The sequence below is a fragment of the Python bivittatus genome, unplaced genomic scaffold (assembly GCF_059951505.1).
Source record: "Python bivittatus isolate LINGU-HERP-01145 unplaced genomic scaffold, Pbiv_v1 ctg000220_np1212, whole genome shotgun sequence".
NCBI lineage: Eukaryota > Metazoa > Chordata > Lepidosauria > Squamata > Pythonidae > Python > Python bivittatus.
In genome coordinates this window covers 8,951,843-8,968,280 of record NW_028277048.1, presented here as the reverse complement: position 1 = coordinate 8,968,280, position 16,438 = coordinate 8,951,843, and the positions used below count along the sequence as shown (strand labels likewise).

The window sequence follows — 16,438 nt, the reverse complement described above, 5'->3', positions numbered from 1 at the left end:
AAAAGATGAAACAAAGGGCAGAACGTTCCAGATCTACTGAGTGATATTGTCACATATCTGCCATAATTCCTATGGCCTTTGTCAGATGAAAAAACATTAAAAAGGAAAAGGTACCCAGTTCCCAAAAAGTTCCTGATTCCTGATATTGTTTGCTGTCAGAGTCTTCTATGACATGAAAAGAGTTGGGGAGAAGGTGTATCACTCAAGGAGGTGACTCTGTGATGTTCATGGTAGTACTGAACTCCTCATTCAATATGACATCTGGAAGAGAACAAAATGAGTTCCAGCAGTTTTACACTCATCGTGCCCTGTGGATTGATTGTCACCTCATGTCAGAACCTCTTGTTCGTTTAAGGCTAGTACCTACTAGCAAAATACCAATATAGGTTGATATAGACACCATTTTTTGAAGATTCTTGACTTTTGAAGGCTCAGAGGCAGATTGTTCATTCAACACCAACCTCTTTATTCTGATAGTACCCTCTAGGCCTTCTTAGACATGGCTTCAAATCCCAGTGTAAGGGTTTCCCCCCTGCCCACCCCCATCCCTTTTCTTCACCAAAGGGCCTAGTAAACAGGAATGTCTGGGGAAACCCAAAATATTGAAATAACTCTTAGGTTTATATTTTGGTTAGCTTTACTGCCTGGATCTATCTGCTTATTTCTAATATTGATGGGAATAAGGGCCCCAGAGTGGAGCTAAGGGTAATGGTCTCTCTTCACCAAGCCCTAGGTGCCCAACTTCTTTCAAACTTGGTTACCCTTTTGAGTAAAAAGGTGGAGGCCACACTCCAAAATGTAGGCATGGCTGGAAGTAAAATGACTGAAGGTTAATTAACTAAATATAGGAAATATGATGCCTTCCTATGCATATCATTCTTTCATCATTCTATAAATTACAATTTCATGGCAAGTTCTGGAGGGGCACTGAGGACCATATCCAAGGCTCCCCAGAGTTATATGTGGTGTTGGGGCCCTCAAGTTGTGCATTCCCACAGTACGGATTTTCCATAGGATGACACGAACAAGACCACTGCTACAATAAAATACCTGGTGGGACTTTTTATTCAGTAATTCATCAACACTAAAACTCTGGCCACAAGCATGATTGAACATGGCAACAAATCAGCAAGGGCAGCATTGGTGTTTATGTAGGCCAAGGAGGGTTGAACACAAGGAGTTTTACAAACCAGACAGAAACAAGCAGGTGGAAACAGGGAGGAAGGGGTGAGAGGCAGCATTGATGAAGGAGGAATATTAAGGCAGTTGGAAGATTGGGGGGCTGAAAGTTTGTTTAAGCCACATTTTTTTAAAAAGCCAAGATGTGAGAAGGATGAGGCTAGTGATAACTAGCTCTGGCTTCAGAGGGAGGTGGGGATTAACCATCAATGAAAAACCAACTCCTTAGCTGAAGAGCTTTCTTCCAGGGCACTGAAAAGGTCCATGAAGAGAAAAGCCCCCCTCCCCTGCACACACTTTATAGAACATAATTAGGATTTGGGGATCCCAGTCCATGGTTATCCCCCTTCCTTCCCAGTATTTTGGGGTCACAGGTAGGACAGAGGCAGGAAAGAACACGAGGTGTCACTCACAGTCCATTGACATTCAAAGGGGGGGGCTCATCAGCAAGGTGGCTCCCCAAGTTTTCTTTTCACAGAAACCAATTCACATTATTCAGGGAGATACCGAAGCCTCTGGGTGCCCCCGCTCATACTCCTTCTCCCACCCACCCCTTCTCCTTCTGTCCGCTTGACTCGCTGTAGCTCGTCCCCACTCTCCCCACCAAGACGCTTGACCCGCAGAAGATTGGGGGGTTCAGGTAGGTCTCCTCCATCAAAGATAGCACGACGCAGGCGTCTGGGGGCCAGTGAGAGGCGCTGCGAGGACAGGTTGTTTGCTCCTGACAGGATCCTGCCAACCAGATACCTGCAAAAGACAGGGAAAGACAGAATTGGGGGCTTACCAACCCACCCATGCCCCCGTTTTAATCTGCAAGAATCTTTTGCAGGAAACAGGAGTAGATGTTGATCTGCAGACTCGGTCAGTTTATATTTCAGGCTAAGCTACGATCTATTAAACATGGCTTTTATCGAAAAGGCTATGATGTGCTCCTGCCATACTCTAAGATATAAACCATGGTTTACCAACTGCAACAGCTATGTTCACACATCACCCTGAGCCAAGGAAAACGAAACAAAACTCCAACACATTAGAAGGCCTTGCAACTTCTTCCCACCTTCCTTTCAAAAGTTGTTATAATTCCCAATATAGAAGCAGATACAAATCCCAGCTCTTCCCTCCAACTGGCCTTCCCAACAACAGAATCCAGGAAAATCCCCAGGATTTATGCCAGGACTGAGAGTATAGTGAGGATGTATGCCAGGACTGAGAGTGTAGATCCTTTCCCTGTTAAGCTGATGCATTCACACGGAGAACTGAATCTGTGATCGCTGGGGATCAACCCTTCCCTTCTCCAAATCACACTTGTGACATCAGTGAAGAAACAGCTGTCCGTTAATATGGTGTGGTTGTCTGCAATGCAGGTGGAGCCTCAGTAATGGAGAGGACCAGCATGGGTGGAAATGTCTGCATGTGTGCAAAGGGGCAAACAGACCAGCTCTTCAGTGATACCTTTACTGTGAGCTGAAAAGGGTCTGCTCTCTGCAGTTCCCACATCCAGTTTGACCCATGAACCCACTGCCCAAGTCTGACTTTTCTCCGGAGAGGTCTTTGCACTTCTCATGGCCATACCAAGGGGGAGTCTTGCCCAGCTTGGGGGCTCCAGAAGCACAAGGAGGTCAGTTCTGTTGGAGCAGCTTCACAAAACAGTTTGCCTTAACTGCTATCCCTTTGCATGTGCCCTAGAAAATCTCAAGGGACCCTTTGCTGCACAGAAATTCACAGGAAAAAGGCTTCCTAAACTTACCCAGACCTGAGATTTATAGGTCAAAGCAAAAATTCACAGGTCTAAGCAAAAAGTAAGAAACCTGAATATAATCATGCTGATCCAAAGTATCTTTCTATTGATGGAAATGTTATGATCCAGGAAAGTCTTCTGAGATTGGAGGTGGGAGAATAATTAGCGCTCCTCTCTTCCCTCTGCAGCAACTGCCTCTCTCAAAAATCTGTTCCAAAGAACTGATGATTCCCCAGGACAGGACAGGAGGAGGAGCTGCAAACAAGAGGAGGGAGTCTGAAAAACTCCTCTTTCATGTACTGAAGCTTCCTTTGTGAACCGCTCTCTGAAAGACCATTTTGAGAATGGCTTGATTTTACTCAGCAGTGAAAAATGAAATCCCACTCTACTTTCTATATTGCACAGCTCAACGGCGGCATTCTGAACACTGAGAGTTAATTCCTAATTCAAAGCAAACCCTGATTTTTCATCTCTGGCTACCTTAGCATCTCGGGGTCCACCTCTCCAGCAGCTTCCTCCTCTGCGCCCAGCTCTTCTTGGGGTTCGAAACCTCCTTCAGGGGCCCAATAGCGATTTGGCAGTGCTCTGGGTGGAGAGGAGCCACCTGGCAGGCCAGTTTCATCATACTCGGGGTACAAGGTCGCCCCCTTTGCTTCATCCCACAGCCTCAGTAGATTTGCCAGGTAGACAGATTCCTGGTCCCGGCGATGCCCATCCTGAAGGAGGCGCTGCAAAGCAAGTGCCAGGTGCTTGTCTGGCTGGAACTGGTTGCTAGGTGGGGACACCACTCTTTCAAGGGCCTGGGCCATGCGCTCGTCGGCCAGCTGGTTCCCGGAAGAAGCCAACGCTCGCTCCAAGGCTTGGGTGAAGTGATCTTCTTGCAGCTGGCCCCCCGGAGTCGACATGGCCCTTTCCAGGGCAGCCAGCTGAACCAGTTCCGGGTAATATACTTCATTGGCCAAGGCGGTCTCAACAGCCTCATATGGTGCCCCCTGAAGCTCACGGCGTACCCGCCGGACCCCCCCTGACAGGTTAGGATTCACCCCTCCGTGGGAGCTGCCTGTGGTGGGCAGAGGCTGCAAGAAACAGGGAAGGTGATTGACAGGAAGTTAATAAATATGGACAGAGAGAAATCAGGCTGGTGCCAGGCAGGGAAGCCAATATTAGATCATCCTTGCTGTAGACTCGTAGCTGGGTCTTTGGCAATGGATTCACTACAAATCAATATGAAACAACAAGAAAAAAACCCCTATCAAACTGTAAGTAGCTGAACACACAAGTAGTTTAATAAAAAATAAAGGAAAGCTTTAATCTAATCAAAGCAAAGCACTTTTAAATCTCATTGATTTCACCAGAGAAGAACATTTAATTTGCTTGTTGCAATGAATCAGTATTGTTTATTTTTACCCTTGTTTTACACACACACACACACACACACACACAGAGACATATATTTTAATTCTGTCCTTCCCCAAGGAGCTTAGGATGGCATGAGTTTCCATCCTTATTTTATACTCCTGAAGTAGGTCAGAACAAGAGCTATTGGACCCAGCAGCCGGATCACAACTGATCAGTAGAAAATGGAAAAATGGAACTGGATGTATTTAATTTTGTATAAATAAATAGAAGAATGGATGCATGGATGGATAGAAACATTGATAGACAGACAGACACCTCAAGATCTTAGGGGAAAAAATCCACTCTCATTTCCCCCCCCATACATAATAGATAATAGTTGGCTCATTCTAACATTTGTAGTGACATACAATCATAGGAATGTTTATCAGAAACAAAAGCTTTGTCTCAGTACATTAGTTTCTGTCTCAAATGCCATAGCATTCGGGGAGAAGGGATAGATGTCAGAGATCCTATTTGTCCACTCAAAATAATGGTAAGTGTTTGCGTAGCACAAGCTAATTTTTGTTAACCATTTTTAATTGGTCATTGTGATGAAGACCGACTGTCCCAGACTGAGGTATATTGTTTATTTATTATACTACTTATGAGCAGCCCTGCAACTGAAGTTCTGTGGATGTTATCAAGGCTTAAAACAAACACAAATACAGTAAGATAGTGGGGACATACTTAATCTTATTAACCATTCTCTTTCTTTTTCTCTCTCCACACACGCACACACACACACATATAAACCATTTACACAGATATAGCCTGATTCAGCTCAAAACATATCAATATGATCTATGAAGAACAGACTCTCCTCTGATCAACTGATTATGGTAGATTACCACTCATCATTCTTATCATCTTTGTCTCTATATTCAGTTGTCCAATTTTCTGCACAAGTCTGATTAGATTCTTCCAAAGTTACCACAAACCCTCGAAACCTTTGAAAATAAAAGAAATGGCCCTCTCATATACCTATTTGTAGGGATTAAATAGCAAACAGAAAAATTAACTCGAGCCCCAGCAGCAGGAATGAAGAGGAAAAAAGTCAGGGCCGAGAGCATCTGGGAGAATGGGGAAGGAAGTTCTTTTCCAAAAGGGACAGGCGGGCATCTCTGCAGAGAAGTATATAGAAATTGGTGAGGTTGCCAAAGAGCTCTGCAGTCCTCCTGCAGGGTTAGTCACACACCCACTGGCGGGGGTGGGGGGGGTGATTAGGAAATCTTGGGTAGGTGCTCAAAGAATTGCATGGTTAAATAAAATGTGGCCCTGACCTTTCAGGGCACTAGTTAGCCTTCCATGCCTCAAGCTGATGTTCTGCTACCCCTCAGCATCCCATTTGCCTCTGCCTTTGTTTTCAGCCATCCCAGTCCCCCAGGCCACGATGAATCAGTCAAGACGCCTGGAGCAGGGATGGTGGCAAGGGACTCAGAGCTTACATAAAGCATCCATGACGGCATTTGGGTACATGTCTTCTTGTGTCTCCATCACACATATGTATTCCATGCTGCACCTTTCTTTTACAACAACAAGCACCTTTCTGTGAGCACACCCAGACACCCTACCCTCATCAGGGAAACATATCCACCCAATCCTTTTAACACACAATGCTTTTTACACAGTCACTTGTCACACCCCTTCCATAAAAGTCAGACGTATTCACATTTTGCACCCCTTTAATGCCCAATAACATGCTCACCCTTCTTGCACTCATGTGCACTTGTATCATGCTTTGCATCATTCTTTTGCACACACCCCACATAGTTCAATCCTGGCACAGCCACACAGACAATTTGCAAATCTTACTTACCCTCCCACCCACAAGTACCCCACACTCAGCAGTCCTATAAAACATACACAGCTGCTTCTCGTAGGCATATGTGTGAATCACTTACACAAATGTATACAACAGTGACTTCTCTAGGTAGGTGGGTGAAAAACAGGCATGCATGATTCATGGTGTTTTATGCTTTCCTACAACAAATATGCATGCATGCACACACACACACACATACACACACAAGGGCAGCCAGATGTCCTTTGCTGTTTGAAAGTGCTTGAACAGAAGCATCAGACAAATCTTCATTTTATAAGTAGAATGCCACATGGTCTTCCACAATTCCTCCTTCCTTTGAAAAATCAGGACTGCTCCTTCAGATACCCATCACAGCCCCAAAGTGTTCCTTGGTTGGGTCTTCTATTGAGCCCCGCTCTGAATTGGGGAGTCGTGGCTTACAGACCATCAAGCAGTGCTCCACTTTATTTTATTACCGTTCATCCCCCCGAATCCACCAGATCAAATCCTGGCAATCCGGACAGGCGCATGTTAGAAAGGCAGGAAAATAGGTGCGCCACAAAGAGGCTGACAGATGACTCAAGTAAGGAAGCCAAGCCACAAACTAGGGACGGCTGCTAACCCCCGTATGGAGGGAAACAAAAGAGAAACCATTCGTTAGCCTACAACTAAAGCATGGGTTACATATCGTATAAGCCCCTCCACCCGCGGCTTCCTTGCCTGCAGCGCCCCAGATATGCATAACCTAGGGCCAGTCACGTTCGCACGGCCAGCCTAAGTGTTGGACTCAGCCACAGGGTTTGAGTTCGCATCTCCTACCTTGGCGGCTCCGAGGCCCGAAAGCAGCGCGAGCAGCAGCGCCGGGCCCATCGCTCCCGAGTCCCTCCGGGAGGTAGAGGCTGCCCGGATGGCGGCGGCGGCGACAGCAAGCGAACAACGGAGCCGAGCGCGGACTGCACCAGCCAAGCGCACCTCGCCAGACAGCGCCGACAGCTCCGCCCAATAGCCCCGCCCTACCGCCTTTGGCTCCGCCCACACCCATTACTCAGTTCCCCGGCAGCTGCGTGCGGCGGGCAAGCAGACGGGGTCGGGAAGGTAGGGAGGCGGGTGGTGGCCTGTGTCTTGCCCCTGGAACGTGCGAAAAGCACTGCTCCTGAGCACGTGCAGAGTGCAGTCCCACCGAACAGTCTGGTGTGGGTGGCTGCTTGAGGCCTTTTCCCTGCTTGCCCCTACAAACATGCTCTGGCAACGTGAGTTTTTCGGCTTTGTCCCCATGGGATTCTCATCCCCAGCTCATGGATGAGAAAGGCTGAAGTCGTTCTTAGCTGTGCTGGAGTTAAAGTAGCATTTTCTCTTTTTTCTGGCATCATCCCAGGGCAGTGTCAAGGTGTATAAAATCTGCTGGTCTCATCACTCTTTGCCTCGGAGAAAAGTCAGGGAATTGGGAAAGAGAAGAGGCCAGAGATAAAAATTGCAAGCTGCCAGTTAAGGGATGTCTGGGTAGCACTTCCATTCAGAAGTGGGAAAGGCTCCGAAACGTATAACATGTTGCACTTTCTGTACTTCTGTTTTGACCCTGACTCTAGCCTCTATGCCTGGGTGGGTGGGATGGAAGAGAAAAGCTAAAATCTTCTTGCAGTATTAAAGGCTGTCTCTACAAAGTTGTATTTCTATCAGCTTCCTAAAAGTACACAGGAAAGGGGTATTCAACTTATTCTCAGTAGCCGGAATTTTTGGAAGTTTCTAGTGATGACAGAGAAATTCTACTGAATAAACCCTTGGTTACTATTATTTATTGCACTTATAATGCAGTATTTTGTTCAAAAAATTCGAGGCAATGCATAGAGTTGTCTCCCTATCCACACTTCTTAAGCTAAGAAATTAAGATAGTCCAAGATCACCCACGAACTTTATAGATTAGAGGGGGCTTGAATCTGTGTTTCTAATCCTTCAACCTTGCACTCTAACCATGACACTATTAAAAGCCAGTGGTTGTAACCATAAAGTTGAAGTTTAATTTAGAAAGCACATTTCCTTGCATTTTGTCAAGGAGTTAATTTAAATAATTGCAATGCATCTGAAATGGGAAACTTGTGAACTCCAGGTATGGCTGAATCACCATTCCCAGCAGCCTCAGCTACCTTAGGAAATAGGGATTTGAGTTGTAGTTTGGCAACAGGTCAAAGGTCATCCAATCCCTACTTGGAATTAAGTTGTAGCACTAAAATGTAAGTCTTTTTTTACTTCTACTTCCACCTTCAACCTTAAATTGTTCAGCCAATGGTGTCTGTCTCTCCTACCGAGCTAAATAAATTAATATACTGCCTGATTCCCAAAAACTGGATAGTTCGCAAGTAAAACCATGAAAAACTAGGAAAAAAAACCATAATAAAAATGAAGGAGTAAAAGATGGCACAGATGACAAAACAGGACAGGTATGAAAAAGAAACAGATCCACATAACCCAAAGGGGCTACAATCATCCTCATCAAAGGACTGAAAGAGTCAGGTCTTCAGAGCCCTCCCAAACACCAGCAGGGTGGAGTCCATCCTGATCTGAGGCTGGCTCATTCCAGAATGCAGGCACTGCAACAGAGAAGGTGCATTTTTGTTGTCTCAATAGATGGCATTGTTTAATCAAAGGAACCCCAAGCATGCCAACCCTGCCAGATTAAATTGGGTGGGTAGATACTATGGGAGACAGGCGGTCCCTCAAGTGACCAGGCCCTATGCTATCAATGATTCAGGAAATAACTTCTATTTTAGATTGTGGCAGTACACATTGTATTTTACCCACAAAGGATGGATCCAAATCTCTCCATCTCTCTTGATGATAGGCGGTGCTTGTTTTTACATTTGGAAAATCTTGTTCCACCTACATAAAAAAAAGAGAGAGAAACAGGGCATGAAAGAAAACTCACCCTCCCATCCTGTGTCCTATTTCTATATACAGAATGTTGTAATTATTCCATTAATATCAGTGTTACTTGGTTCCCCATTTTATACTTTGATTTAGGGGCTCTTGCAATTCCCCATATTGAAGAAAAATGTTGTTTTTTTTCTATTCATGCTACAGCTACTTGTTATGCTGTTTCATATGCAAGCCTGAAGATAATCTTTCCTTTCAACATGTTGTTAAATAAATAAGGTTTATGAATAAACTCCTAATAACTGTGAAAAGTGAGCAGCTTGTAGATTTTCAGTTTCCAAATTAAGAAGCACCTAAGATCACTTTACATCAAAAATGCTTTCCTTAGTCCTAATACAGATCAGTTTTCTCCAAGCTGGTGCCCTCCAAGGATATTCCCTTAATTCTGCCTGTATTCACTAGGAATTGTAGCCAACACATTACAAAATACTGCCCTCCAGATGTGTTAAACTTCAGTACCCATAATCTTCCAGTGATACTGGTGATGTCAGCTGGAAATGATGGAACCTATAGTCTAACATCTGTAGGGCATCAGCCTGGGAAAACTGGACTGAAATATCAGAGCATTCATATTTAAACCACTGCTGGGTTTGCTACACATCCAGAAAAAAAAAAATTACCTAGGTATCTACTAATTCTCACTTACACTTGTCAGTCACCTGATCATTTTCTGAACACTGTAAACGGTTGTTGCCATGTAGGTCACACTGGGAACAAGAAATATGAGATAGTGACTACCGATCCATTCTGCCTGATTTACCCAATTTCAATTCAAAATGAAAGCAAGATCACCTCCTGCTTGGGACAAAGAGATACATTGGCCTTGTTCCTTACTATACCAGGATGTACACACTTTTGTGTGAGGCCAGCTCAGGAATTAAGCACCAAGCAGAAAAGTCTCAGGCCGAGGCAGATTCATTTATAACATGTGTATTGCATGCAATCATTTGGTAGCATTTATATGTTAATGATTTACAAAGGAATACATACAAATGTTGATAAACCAGAAGGAGCCTCTGTCATGGTGAAATGAGATGGAAAGTGGCAAGGAGGTCCTAGAGGCAGAATAGTGTGTGCTGGATATTCTGCGCTGTACTTTGCTCCCAGTATATCCAATATACCCAATTAATCTGTTGGCCACAGGTATAGGCAGGATGCTGTCTTGAAGAGAAGCTTGATTGCCAGTCTGATCAGATCACAGATGTGAAATTCAGGGTTGCAGCATTTTGCATAGCTTGGCTACCAGAAGTCTTGGGGCAGCCCTTTGTGACTTGGGATTTAATTTTGATTGAAAGCTTGACTAGATAAAACAGCTTAGTGTTTCTATAGAGAAATACAATTGTCTTGTAAGGTTTTGTTTTATTTTGTTTTGGTTGGTATTTATTTGTTTGTTTGTTTGGCAAATTTCTAGGCTGCCCAGCTCCAGAAGAATGGCTTCACAAAATTAACAATATTATGCATAAAACAACACAGAACATAATATAAAAACACAATTGGCATATGAGGGAAACATAATGTACTTCAGTGTCACTCGCAACTAGAAGGGGAACCCAAAACATTTAGCTTCAGGTCCAAGGAAAACCCCAATATTTAAAGAGTGCCTAAAGATGGGCAAGGTGGGGGTTTTGGGTCGCTGGGGGGATGCTGTTCCAACAAGCAGAATGGTTATTTATGCCTGCAAATATCTTTTAGGTCACTTTCAGCTTTGGATTTGTCTCTCCAGAAACTGCTTAGTTTTGCATGCTTGCAGTGATGAAAAAATTAGAGATACAACTCATTCAGCACAGAAATCTGTAGTTTAATGCAAATAAATTCCTGGACTGGAGAGAGCCCACAGAAAACTTGCAGATAGGAAAGGATTAAAGGTAGATTACAGTGAGACCCAGAGTTTATTTCATGCTACAGTAAAGATCATCCATGATAAAGTTGCCTGTTATAAAGAGTGTTATTACTAGACCACCCTGACTGTGCACATATTTGAACTGGAACCTTCCAAAACAAGCTGTTGAGTGGTTTATTGGATTTATATCCTGCTTTTCATTCAGGAGCTCAAGATACTGTACATACCATCCTGCCTCCTATTTTCCCCAGCAACAACCCTGTGAGGTAGGCTGGGTTGCAAAGAGGGACCATTCCAAAGCCACCCGAGGAGCATTTGTGGCTGAGGGTGGGCTTGAACTGGGGCTCCCCTCTGCTATCCAACATCTTAACCTCTACACCACTATTGTATCTCTACACCACAAATATGTCTCTTTTGATTAAGAAGAAGCTAGAGGGATGGATCAATACACACGTATAGGCCACATTTCCCAATGGCACCTCATAAGGACACAGACATACCCTGGCGACATCTTTTTTTGCCAGGTCCCCATAATGTTCCCTTTGTCAGTCTCATGCTGAAACATCCTTCAGTTATCCTCAGCTGTACCAATGTTAAAGTAGCATTTTCTCCCTCAGGCTGCTGACACTGTCCAAGGGCAGCCTCCAGGTGTGTCACATCTGTGGAGTCCTCGGTGCTCTCTGAGCTTGGTTGTTTGCTTGCAGATGTTTCATTACCTGACTAGGTAGTGTCACAGTTCAACCCTGAGCTACACATATTTCCTTCTGTTGTGTTACATCTGTAAGGTTTGGTCACCCATGACCTTGGAGGGAAGTCGGGGGACTGTGGTAACTGGGACAGGGGCAGGATAGGGATGGCCAACCAGGGGGGAGGGCAGTAAATTCCATGCCAGTGCAGTTTTCTGCCAACTCCCAGTTGGGTGGAGAACACTATAACTCGGTGTGAAAAGGCCCATAGGTTTTTACTAAATATATACCTTAAAATCTGCTTTAAAAAATATTAGTCTCCAACCTTTTTCCTCATTAATTGCTTATTTTATAAAGCGAAAAAAAAGCCACACTATAACACTGAAGGGTGAGGCCGGATTGTGTCGGGGTCTGAAGCCAGACCCTTGAAAACCCCAAGTCGGGATCTTGCTTTGTCATCATCATCTCAAGCATACGCCCTTGAGCCTGATGCTTTCTTTGTCCTTCCCCCACTCCTCTTCCATGAGGTTATTGCAATCTCGTTTTCTGCAGCGTCCATCACCATGGAGACATAATGAGTCATTTACGACCGAGGGAGGAGAATGGCAGGAGAGACACAATGCATGATGGGAGTGTCCTAGACTCGCTCGCCGTGCAGTTGACATTCTCCCACTCCCCTCCTAGTAATGCTCTGGGGACTCCAAAAGAAGTAGAAGTGAGGCTTTTCCCGATACAGTCATCTGTAGCTCTCCGCAGGGCCCTTCTGTTTCTCCAAGCCCAGGCTGAAACGCTTGTGGGGCAGCCTACAAACAGGACACCCCATCCCTCCCACCCTTCCAAGCCACTGGCCCCTTAGAGCCGTCTTCACAGGTGTCCCCCACTACAGCTGTCAAACGAATAAGTGGATGCTAAACTTTTCTGGCCTGGCTCCCGTTCTACCTGAATTAATGGCCCTTTAGAGACCTGTAAGTAATCCTAGCCTGGTCTGGTCTGGGGCTCTGGGAGATCCAGCCCACCCCTCCTGGGAGGCCAGCTCTCAACTCCTCTAAGTGGGATGAATTACTTAAGGTTCAATCCATTACCTGGGTCTCCGGCATGTCTGCCTTGCTTCCCAGCTTCACTTCCCCCTAACCTGACCTTTAAAAGCAGTGGCCTCTGGTGGGAAATCCCTCCAAATGTATAATTGGGTCATCTGCAGCTGTCCCCGAGATGGAAGAAATCATTTCACAGAGAGCAAAAGAAAGTTTACAATTGGGGGGAGAGGGGGACCCACTGTTCACAGAAGAGGGTGCTTTTTAATATATACTGAAAGAGCATGGCCCAGGGCTGGCATGTAGTTAATGATTTGGGGCAGCTTATTTTATGTGGGATCTAGAGCTTCCAACTTTCTTTTTTAACCAGACACTCCCTTCAATGGCTGTGTGAGGGTCTTTCCTTGTGCCCTAAAAACATTATTTTCCTTGTTTTGTCCTTCCCCAAGACATTGCCTTCATCTCATCCCCAGCCAATAAGTCCTCGTTAGCTGTTCCAGTGTTAAAGTAGTTATTTCTGACTTATTTTGACAGCATCCAAGGGCAGTCTGAAGCTGTATAAAATCTGTATGCCTTTCTCCCATTGCCTTGGGGGGAAATCAAGGAAATACAGTGACGGGGAACAGAGGCAAGGAAGTCAGAATAGGGATTGGTAATGGGAACATCAAATGCCAGCATAGTTTTGAAGGCTGTGCAAAGATCCATATTCTCAAAGGGCAAAATATGATTCAGAAGGGGGGTAGGCTGTTGGGAACACCTTAAACCAATATTTGCCTTTTCCTGTGAGTGTCCCATAGAGGACAGCCTCTTCATCCTGCCAGAAGACATGGCTACATTAAGGGGGTCCTGGTGGGCGTACCTTCCCACACATGGAATCACATGTTGGCCTTTGACCCTGGATTTCTACACAATGCCAATAGTTTTATGCCAATTCAAGAACAGGCGGAGAGAACTTCAATTTAGCAATGGGAAATACTGAAAGCCTAGGAATCTGCTAAAGAGGACAACCACTGTATCTGGCTTACTACATTAATATTAATTATTATGCTATCTTGCAGCATATATCTGGATTTCAAGCACAACAGTTTCTGAGTCCTACCTGGAAATATATCAGAAATTAAATATTTTGCCTTAAATGCATATGCTTTACTGCATTCTTATGCCCCTTCCATTAATCTGTTGCTTTCTGTAGAGTGGATCAGACATGCTCCTTCAGATCATTTAACAAACCTAAAGGATATTCTGACTCAGCACAGTGTTAGAACTTAATTCTAGAGAGAAGGCTGTTGTTGATAATAACATAATAATCAGCATGTCTGACTCATCACCATTTGTGAAGTGCCTACCATGTTCTGAGCAGTATACAATTTTATTCAGCTTACAGAGGACTAGTCTCAATTTTGATACAGCACAAGAAAAACACCACAGAAATATGGGGAATGAAGAGGTAAATGTACCTCATTAGGGCATTGAAACCAGCCCACATACATTTTCATTTACACGTAGTCCCTGATTTAAGAACGCCTGGTTTACAGACGAGCCATAGTTAAGAATGGAGCCTATTGTAGCAAAATTTGAGTTAAATGCACAATGATTTGAGTTAAATGCACAATGGTTCAGGTTAATTGCACAATACTACTTATACAGTATTATACAATAATACTGTTCTGGCTTACATACAAATTTGACTTAAGGACAGACCTTGGGAATGGAACTCATTCTTAAACTGGGGACTACCTGTTTTCTTACAGAGGTCTTGTGAACTGCGTCTGCTGATAGAACCTGCTGGCGAGCCCCGTGCTATAAAGCCTCCGCCGGCTTTGAAGACAGCCGCAGCCAAAAACTGATAGAAAACCATGAGTGGCATCAGAGAATAACAGCCACTGTTACTACAACAATGGACTTCCAGTACCCCCATTGTGGTAGACTCTACGCTTCCAGAGTGGGACTGCAGAGCCACCTCCGTGTCCACAGGTGAACAGCATGTCTTCTTCAAACCTGAAGGACTACCATATTATCTCCATGTTGTAGTGATGATGTTGAAATTGAGACGATGGGTTTCTTAATGCCAATGAGTGAATCTATTGTGAGATTTGGACCGAATCGTGAAGGTATCTAGTAGTAAGGTCTAGGAAATGGATTCATCTTTGATGTAGTTAAGCAGCAGGGAATATTCAGTGGTGAAATATGTCCCAAGGGATTTTCAACGTTTGTCAATATCAGAGGTTGCACTTATATAAATGAGTATAAGAAACATGGAAGGGGAATGACTACTGGACCAGGTTGATATCACAAAAACAACAACAACAACCCAGAAGCACCAGTAGTGCTGCAGGGTTTTTATCCACTGCAGTCCCAATACGGTACAGGCATATAGAATTTATTTTTCCAAAAATTACAGATGTGTCAGTTATCCTCTCACATATCACACTGACAAGCCCTTTCTTTCCATATAATTTACCCAGAGATATGGATATAAACATCTGTTAAGGGCAGGTTTTGTTTGTTTCTGTAAAGAGATCCACTTTTTACTCTTTTGTAAATGGTTTTGCATAGTTTTAGACACTGCTTGAAAAACATTACTTGTTGTAGAATAGAGGTTACAGATTCTAAGCAGCTGTTTTGCACCAAATCCATTGTCCAATGAGAAGCAGATAATTGGTAGACTGAAATAATATGTATAATTTATGGAAGAATAATGAAATTCCCACAATGGAGGAATGGCCTGTGAAAATGTCAGAATTTGCAGAAATGGCAAAACTGGCCAGTTTGGTCAGAGAACAAACAAAAACTTTTTTGAAAGACTGGAAACCTTGTATGGACTTTGTGTTGAAAGAAAAAAAAAAACAAATCGATGATTTATGGATTTGAAGATTAAGAAAGATGTGGATTAAATCAGGGGGTGAGGGGATTTGTAAAATATTTAAGAGGGAGGACGGACAATAAGATCGTAACTATCTGTCGAAAAGAAAGTCAGAAGTCATTTATATATTTCTTAACTTTGTTTTAGCTATTACTTCCAGCAATGAACTACTTTCAGAGAGTTTTACACTAGAAGATGTAGTTATATCCTTATTCAGCTGTTCTCCTTAATCATGCCTGGGTTAATTTCAAATAGAACTGAATTCCCAAAACACACCTTATATTCAGCTCAGCAGCTGTGTTGCACTACTTTGAATCTAGAACAGAGTTCAAAGGGCCTTGTGGGGAACAATTCTGACCCAGCTCTTGTGCTAAGGCCTGGCTCAATTAGTGCTGAGGTTGCGAGTCATTTGAACTACCTTCATCCTTTGAAGAGTTGCCTTCAGATGAGACCATGACACCCTGGATCCTGTGGAGGGTGCCATCTTATTGGCAGTGCCCAAGTGAGGTTCAGCTGCCAATCCTATTGGGTCTGGGACAGGAAAGGTTAGAGGTGTGGTAAGAAACTCCATCATGCAAAGTGTCTTGGGCATGCCCTGGGATTTCAGTTTGGATGAAAGGATGAAATGATAAAAAGACAGTTAACAAAACAATAAAAAGACAACATGGTCTGAATGTGATATGGGGCAAGAGACCGTGAGAAGAAAGCACAATCTCCATACAGTGAGGTCATGCAAAAGAATTAATCGGCCTTGGGACAACAAATGATGGATGCTCGTTTGAGAAAAAGATGCAGCTGCCTATAACATGAAGAAATCTTCATCTTGGTGATTTTGGGAGAAGCCGTTTCCAGTCCGGTGGAATTTTGCAGAGATAATACTGGTTTGCATAAACTGAACCTCTCCCGCCCACTCCCTGGACCTCTGCCGAGCCCAGTACTAAGGCAGGGGGATGGGAGTGGCTACTTTATATGAT

The 16,438-nt window shown here is 44.1% G+C and overlaps 1 protein-coding gene across 2 annotated transcripts; it reads right to left on the bottom strand.

The window, feature by feature from the left end:
- Positions 1–21: 21 nt before the first annotated feature.
- PCSK1N (proprotein convertase subtilisin/kexin type 1 inhibitor) lies at positions 22–7,109 on the bottom strand. Of its 2 annotated transcripts, XM_088137817.1 has the most exons (4): positions 6,936–7,109; positions 3,398–3,993; positions 1,731–1,926; positions 22–261 (listed from the first exon to the last, which is right to left on the bottom strand). In XM_088137817.1, exons 1-4 carry the CDS (start codon positions 6,984–6,986, stop codon positions 250–252), a joined length of 855 nt encoding a protein of 284 aa, XP_087993943.1. In that variant the 5' UTR covers positions 6,987–7,109; the 3' UTR covers positions 22–249. The 2 variants fall into 2 exon arrangements, with proteins under 2 accessions (XP_087993943.1, XP_007422272.2); XM_007422210.4 differs by lacking the exon at positions 22–261 and having other exon boundaries at positions 1,031–1,926.
- Between the last annotated feature and the right edge of the window lie 9,329 nt (positions 7,110–16,438).

Bases quoted from the DNA above. Each gene is read 5' to 3' on its own strand.
- PCSK1N (XM_007422210.4), bottom strand. From the start codon at position 6,986: ATGGGCCCGGCGCTGCTGCTCGCGCTGCTTTCGGGCCTCGGAGCCGCC. The intron at 3,994-6,935 runs GTAGGAGATGCG...TGTTTCTTGCAG, and splicing joins CGGGCCTCGGAGCCGCCAAG to CCTCTGCCCACCACAGGCAG. The intron at 1,927-3,397 runs GTAGCCAGAGAT...TGTCTTTTGCAG, and splicing joins GTGGACCCCGAGATGCTAAG to GTATCTGGTTGGCAGGATCC.